Source organism: Bombus affinis, unplaced genomic scaffold, assembly GCF_024516045.1.
Source record: "Bombus affinis isolate iyBomAffi1 unplaced genomic scaffold, iyBomAffi1.2 ctg00000601.1, whole genome shotgun sequence".
In the NCBI taxonomy this organism is placed as follows: Eukaryota; Metazoa; Arthropoda; class Insecta; order Hymenoptera; family Apidae; genus Bombus; species Bombus affinis.
This window is the reverse complement of record NW_026109215.1, coordinates 1-8,336: the sequence shown is the minus strand read 5'-3', so window position 1 is coordinate 8,336 and position 8,336 is coordinate 1. Positions and strand designations below refer to the sequence as shown.

Sequence of the window (8,336 nt, the reverse complement as noted above, 5' to 3'; positions counted from 1 at the left end):
AACGTGTCGGATCGCTTGTGAGGTTGGACTAGATTTTTGAGAGCGAGCGGAGCGAGCGAGCAATGGTCACAATTTCCAAGCTATACATATACCATATATTGCCTTGCATATATCTCGTGCTAGTACCTAATTGTGTCAGCCATTTCGGACATCACATTGCACTGTACTATGTGGAAATAGTACTATTTATGTGAAACTATTCATAAACTGTAAACATGTGTCGGTAGGCAATAGGATAAATACTTCCGGCTCCTCGGGCTGGTGCGAATGTTTCAATGTCCGTATGTGCCAAACCGTTGGTTTATGACACACCGATACGCGTCTCTGGCTCGCTGCGCTCGCTCGAAAATTATAGCCAAACCTAAAACCAATCCATCTTGCGTTCATTATTCGATATGATGGCGACATATTTCAAATTTGCGAACGTGTCGGATCGGTTGTGGGGTTGGACTAGATTTTTACGAGCGAGCGGAGCGAGCGAGCAACGGTCACAATTTCCAAGCTATACATATACCACATATTGTCTTGCATATATTTCGTGCTTGTACCTAATTTTGTCAGCCATTTCGGACATCACGTTGCACTGTACCATGAGGAAACGGTACTAATTATGTGAGACTATTGGTAAACCGTAAACATTTGTCAGAAGGCAATAGGATAAAGACTTCCGGCTCCTCGGGCTGGTGCGAATATATCAATGTCCGTATGTGCCAAACCGATGGTTTGTGACACACCTTTACGCGTCTCTCGTTCGCTGCGCTCGCACGAAAGCTATAGCCTAACCTAAAACCAATCCATCTTCCGTTCATTATTCGATATGGTGGCGACATATTTCAAATTTGCGAACGTGTGGGATCGGTTGTGAGGTTGGACTAGATTTTTACGAGCGAGCGGAGCGAGCGAGCAACGGTCACAATTTCCAAGCTATACATATACCTTATATTGCCTTCCATATATTTCGTGTTATTACCCAATTGTTACGCCACGAGGCTTAACACAGGCTGTATTTTCTAACCGTCACTCGCGGCCCTACAATGTCTCAGTCAGATCGTCTTATCTGACCGCCGGATCATATACAATGTATCGACGAGCGCATAGCTGTCGCCAAGCAGCGAGTTCTCGAAACGTCGAATTTGGTCCGTTACGTTTTCCACGCAAGAACAGACATACGTGATCATAGGCGCGAACGGTGGCGTGACCTAAGTATAGTGGGGGTCGTCTTGAAGATGAGACAAAAAATCATCAAAGGTCGATCAGTTCCTTGTGACGCGTCGAACGTTACACTTTGAGTCAAATTCTGAACGCCAATTCAAGTCGATCCGCGACATAGCCAAACATTCGCTTATTTTATTAAGTATAATATCGTGCTACGTCTACCAAGAGACTAAGCTCAATTGTAAGAGCCTTGCTCTATATTGTATACATCTATATTATCTGCGTGCGATAAAGTTGTTAATTGTTTATATCTTTTCAATCGTGTAGACTAATTGTTGGAAATATATATTATTATAATTCTGTGACTCTCAGTGTTATACCGCATCAACCACCCCGATTATCCTAACCGAAATACGGGGATCGAACTATTCGTGGTGTCGATTATTCTAATCGTAACGGGAATTTACGACTCTCGTTGACGCGTATTCTAACGACCGCGTCTCCCCGCGATAGCTCGAATTTACATGGTCCTTCGAGCCGGATTCAGTGTCAAGTGAAGAGTGCACGCCAGTGACACCCACTACAATACAGTGCCACGTGAATCCAACACAACCAGCAGCGGAAGCGTTACCACCCCAGCGAGGTCAGTAACGTTAAGGGTCGACACATTTGAAGAGGTATAATTCGGTGGTTGAAACGCAACCACACATCCTCCTACCGCAAGGTGGATAATCGCCAACAGAAGTAAGTCCAAACGATTTCACTATCAATTACATAAAAAATAATGTCAACCGGAGACGAGCTCGCCAACTTGCGTCGTCGCCGGGGCTACTGTAGCGCCCAGTTTACACGCCTCGCAAAAAAACTGGAAGACATCGAACAATCAGGCTGTCCGGACGAGATCGACTTGCTTCAAATTAAAGAACGTCTAGAAACCTTCGAGAAGGAAATCCGTGCATTACAACACCAGATCGTAACTTTAGACGAGGGAGAGATCGCGCGCGGCAGTGAGCTAGCGGAAGAATACGAAAGGCTGCAATGCCGAGTAGCCAAACAATTAATCAATACACGACGAAGTACGCCGTCACAGTCGACAAGCGGCGAATCAGCCGTCGGCCGCGAGTCCGCGTCGCTCAAACTACCGGAGGTTCGCATACCTACATTTGATGGCGCCCTCGAAGATTGGCAGTCGTTTCACGATGCCTTCTCATCAGCGATAGATAGAAATGAAAATTTAGCACCGGTTCAGAAATTTCATCATCTCCGAACAGCCCTGACTGGCTGGGCCGCGCGAAGCATACAGTCATTACCCATCACCGACGCAAATTACGCAATCGCCATGGACGCTCTTAGGGAAAAATTCGACTGCCACCGTCAGATCTGCATGCGTCACTGGGATTTGCTTTTCGACTATCCCAAAATAACTAAAGAAACACCAGAAGCTATAGACGATCTTATCGAGACAGTTAAAGTACATCTCCAAGCGTTAGAAAGACTCGGGGACCCAGTCACGTCAAACGCCATTCTCATAAAGCTTGTCACGTCGAAGTTACCCTCAGCCGTTGTTCGCGAACGGCAACATACCCTACCGGACAAGAAATTGCCGCCATATACGCATTTAGTAGATTTTCTGAAAACACGGACGAATAGCGATAGAGCGTGTTCATCATTAACCGTCAAAAAGGGGGCGTCCGATCAACACGACCGTCGGCGACAGGACACGCCGCGAAGCTATACATTCGTAACTACACATAATACGTTGTTGTGTCCGAACTGCCACGGACAACACGAATTATGGAATTGCCATGTCTTCAAAACGAAGACGCCCAAAGAACGCCTGGAAATCGCCAAAAGGGCGTCGCTCTGTACCAATTGTTTAGGCAAGGGACACGCTCTCACTCAATGCTCCGCGGGATCATGTCGCATCTGTAGACAGCGACATCACACGTATCTGCATCAAGGCCAGGGGCATAGCAAAACACGAACACGTGTCGGCCGAACATCGAGCGGTCGATCGTCAAGCGACCGATCATCCAGCGGTCGATCTTCGCCCAGTTCACCGTCCCCGCGTTCGTCACATCGTTCGAGACGCTCATCTTCGTCTCCCCGAGCGTCTCGCCGGTATTCTCGCCGAGAGTCTCCCCGAGAGTCTCCCCGAGCGTCTCCCCGAACGTCTCCCCGAGCGTCTCGTCGAGCGTCTCGTCGAGATTCTCGCCGAGAGTCTCCCCGAACGTCTCCGCGAACATCCCCGACACGCGAATCTCGGTTACCGCGATCGGCGGCATCGGGATCGACCATATCGTCCAGTCCTAAACGACACGGAAAACAATGACGTCATCAGACGAGCCTGTTAGGGACCGAACCACAGAAAACGGACTCATCGACCCCGCTCCCTTTTGAACCATTGCAACACGACTTGTTAGTCACAGCGCAGGTCAACATCTTGAATAATGAAATTCAACCAGTTCGTTGTAGAGCTCTGCTAGATACCGGCTCTAGCATGAACTTTATCACCGAAAGGCTCGCTAACTCATTAAAACTCAATCAACAGAAATGTTCGGTCCCAATCGGAGCACTCAACACGTTATCGACGACCTCGAAACGCTACATCACGGCCACGATCACCTCTATTGACGGCACATACGAACGCAACTTGACGTTTCTGATCATACCGACTATCGCGTCTTGGGTCCCAAACCAACCCGTAGATCGCTCAACAATACAGATACCTAGGAATCTCCAATTAGCCGATCCAAGATTCCATAGACCTGCTCCGATCGAAATATTGTTGAGCGCCGGACCAACACTAGCATCACTCTGTGTCGGCCAACTTGATATCAGTCAAGCAAACGGGCCCGACTTGCGTCTGCAAAAGACGAGATTCGGATGGGTCATCGGGGGGAGCCCAACCTCACAATCATTAGCATACGCATTTCACACCTCCACGACGGCTTTACAGGCAGACCTCGCCCGTTTTTGGGAAATCGACGAGGGTCCGCCCACCGCACGAATTTCGGAAGCGGAACGACAGTGCGAGGAGCACTTTCGAAATCACGTTCAACGCAACAACGAAGGGCGATACGTTGTCGCTCTCCCATTCAACGAAACAACTCCTCCGCTTGGATCTTCGAAAGCCATGGCAATGAAGCGACTCACTTCCCTCTGCCGTCGATTCCAACGAGACAAACAATTCGAAGCCGACTATCACGCCGTAATACAAGAATACTTGGAATTAGGACATATGACGAAGATCACCACGGACCACTGCACGGACGACGGATATTTTCTGCCACATCACGGCGTGATCAAAGAATCCAGCCGGACTACAAAACTCCGAGTTGTGTTTGACGGATCTGCACCAACCACCACCGGAGTTTCATTAAACGACGTACTTCATACGGGACCGAAACTACAAGACGACATATTTCTTATCCTTTTAAGATTTCGTTTTCATCAGTATGTCGTTACAGGCGATGTCGAAAAGATGTATCGACAATTTCTTGTGCGTCCAGAGGATCGGAAATTCCAACAAATCTTGTGGCGCAACTCTGACGGAGAAGTTGACACCTATCAACTTAACACAGTGACATTCGGGCTGTCAGCGGCCCCCTATCTAGCCATTCGGTGCCTCAAACAACTGGCAAACGACGAGGGACATCGATACCCACGAGCAGCGATGGTCTTACAGCGAGACTTCTACGTCGACGATGTTCTCACAGGAGCCGATACAAAGAACGAGGCACAACTACTGAGAACGGAGCTCATAGAATTGCTTAAACTAGCCGGCTTAAACATCCGAAAATGGGCAGCGAACGACCGGGCACTGCTACGAGGACTTTCCGAGCAGGACATAAACGATAAGCTGCTACTAGGCGAATCGCAAACTTTCAAAACTCTGGGTGTTGTTTGGAATTCCTTTGACGATTCGATCCTATATTCCGTCAAAATCAATCCTACCGCCTCTCGAATTACGAAGAGAACAATCAGCTCCGAAATTGCCAAGATCTACGACCCTCTTGGATTACTGGCACCAGTGATCGTTCGCGCTAAGATGTTGCTCCAACGACTTTGGACTTTAAAACTTGACTGGGACGAATCTCTTCCGGCTGACGTACACACAGAATGGAGCAAATATTATTCACAGCTACCTTTGCTAAATAACGTGAAGTTTCCACGTAAAACTATAACCAAGACTGCAGCGGAAATCGAATTACACGGATTCTGCGACGCCAGCGAAAGGGCGTATGGGGCATGCGTCTACCTTCGCACCATCGCTCCGGATGGTCATGTTTGGACACGACTCCTCACTGCAAGGTCAAAGGTGGCTCCACTCAAATCACAAACCATTCCAAGGCTGGAACTAAGTGGAGCACTTCTTCTCGCATCATTGGCCACTACAGTCCTTCAAGCGTTACCAAGCAAAATTTCTCGGACCGTTTACTGGACTGATTCTACAATCGTTCTACACTGGATTAATACATCACCTCACACGCTGAAAACCTTCGTCGCCAATCGTGTGACAGAGATTCAACAAAAGACTCACACCTCAGATTGGCGCCACATTCCCACTACCGATAACCCTGCCGATCTCATATCTCGAGGCCAATCACCCCAAGACTTCCTGCGATCTACCATTTGGCAACATGGACCAGAATGGCTCCAACAACCTGAAAAATACTGGCCGTCGTGGAACCCAATACCATTAGTTGAAATACCAGAGCAAAAGAAGGCAACATGTCTGTCCGTGACTCCGCCTGACCACAGTCTACTGGAGAGATATTCTTCTTGGCCCAAGCTGATAAGAATTGCCGCTCGTTGCCTCAGATGGAGGCAAAAACAGGATCGGGGGGGACCTCTAACCACACATGATTTAACCGATGCGCATAACAAATTGGTCAAATTGTTACAACTCTGTTATTTTCCAGATGAAATACGTACTCTCCGCACAGATCGAAATGCTGCAGTGAAGGGGAAGCTGCAACGACTCAATCCATTTCTGGACAAGGACGAGATATTGCGAGTCGGAGGCCGACTCAGTCATTCACCAATGCCCTTCACTCAAAAACACCCGATCATTCTACCCAAATCCTCAGTTACAGCACTCATAATCGAGCATGAACACCTCCTAAATCTCCACTCCGGAACTCAAGCTACCTTATATGCCTTAAGGAGATCTTACTGGCCTATCGACGGCCGTAGTCAAGTTTGGAGCACGCTGAAGAAGTGCGTACGTTGCTGCCGAGCCAATCCACCTCCAGTAGAGTACGTAATGGGCGACCTTCCAGCTGCACGGATAACGGAATCTCGTCCATTTACTAACGTCGGAATCGATTATTGCGGACCGTTCTACATCAAGGAACGAAAGGATCGCAACCGAAGAAAAATCAAGGTATATGTAGCAATCTTCGTATGCCTTGCAGTTAAAGCAGTCCACCTCGAGCTGGTCACCGATCTCACTAGCGAGGCCTTCATTGCTGCTCTGCGAAGATTCATCGCTCGCCGAGGATTCTGTGTAACAATTTATTCTGACAACGGCACCAACTTCGTTGGCGCCAACAATGAATTACGAGAGCTCCGAAACCTCCTGCAGTCCGACGATCATAAGGTAAAGATTCAGTCCTTTTTAGCCGATCGACGAATCGAATGGCACTTCATTCCTCCCAACTCACCTCACTTCGGCGGGCTGTGGGAGGCTGCGGTGAAGTCCTTCAAACGACATCTCAGACGTGTCGCAGGTAACGAGCTCTTAACATACGAAAATTTGAACACACTGATCATTGAAATCGAGTCTATCCTCAACTCCCGTCCTCTGACTCCAATATCATCTGACCCAAACGATCTTCTTGTCCTTACTCCCGGTCACTTCCTCATCGGAGATGCACTAACAAGCTTTCGAGAACGAGATTTCCGGGACACTCCATCCAATCGTCTCTCCAGCTGGCAACACATTCAAAGGGTCAAACAACATTTCTGGCGCCGCTGGCATCGAGAATACCTGAACGAGCTGAACATCCGAAATAAATGGAGCAAGGGCAGTCACGACATCCGAGTAGGCACCGTAGTAGTCCTCAGGGAGGATAACGTACCATCCATGCAATGGCCTTTGGGCCGCGTGATCAAGGTCCATCCAGGAGTCGACGGAATCATACGGACCGCTACCGTGCAGACGGCAACAACTACCCTGGATCGTGGCGTCAAAAGACTGGTCCCCTTACCCATTCACCCAGATCCAGACGAGTCCGACCACCCACACGGAGCGAAGGAGATTCGCCAGCGACGCACCTGACTCCACACCATATCATTTGATCGGTACCCTCTCAACGGGGGGAGGATGTTACGCCACGAGGCTTAACACAGGCTGTATTTTCTAACCGTCACTCGCGGCCCTACAATGTCTCAGTCAGATCGTCTTATCTGACCGCCGGATCATATACAATGTATCGACGAGCGCATAGCTGTCGCCAAGCAGCGAGTTCTCGAAACGTCGAATTTGGTCCGTTACGTTTTCCACGCAAGAACAGACATACGTGATCATAGGCGCGAACGGTGGCGTGACCTAAGTATAGTGGGGGTCGTCTTAAAGATGAGACAAAAAATCATCAAAGGTCGATCAGTTCCTTGTGACGCGTCGAACGTTACACTTTGAGTCAAATTCTGAACGCCAATTCAAGTCGATCCGCGACATAGCCAAACATTCGCTTATTTTATTAAGTATAATATCGTGCTACGTCTACCAAGAGACTAAGCTCAATTGTAAGAGCCTTGCTCTATATTGTATACATCTATATTATCTGCGTGCGATAAAGTTGTTAATTGTTTATATCTTTTCAATCGTGTAGACTAATTGTTGGAAATATATATTATTATAATTCTGTGACTCTCAGTGTTATACCGCATCAACCACCCCGATTATCCTAACCGAAATACGGGGATCGAACTATTCGTGGTGTCGATTATTCTAATCGTAACGGGAATTTACGACTCTCGTTGACGCGTATTCTAACGACCGCGTCTCCCCGCGATAGCTCGAATTTACACCAATTTTGTCAGCCATTTCGGACATCACATTGCACTGTACTATGAGGAAATAGTACTATTTATGTGAAACTATTCATAAACTGTAAACATGTGTCGGTAGGCAATAGGATAAATACTTCCGGCTCCTCGGGCTGGTGCGAATA

General features: G+C 48.1%; 1 protein-coding gene across 1 annotated transcript; it reads left to right on the top strand.

Annotated features, from left to right (window-relative positions):
• The first annotated feature begins 2,633 nt into the window (after positions 1-2,633).
• On the top strand, positions 2,634-7,745 carry LOC126928136 (uncharacterized). The gene is made up of 3 exons (XM_050744002.1): positions 2,634-2,785; positions 3,519-3,589; positions 3,707-7,745. Exon 3 carries the CDS (start codon positions 4,292-4,294, stop codon positions 7,439-7,441), a length of 3,150 nt encoding a protein of 1,049 aa, XP_050599959.1. The 5' UTR covers positions 2,634-2,785; positions 3,519-3,589; positions 3,707-4,291; the 3' UTR covers positions 7,442-7,745.
• The last annotated feature ends 591 nt before the right edge of the window (positions 7,746-8,336 follow it).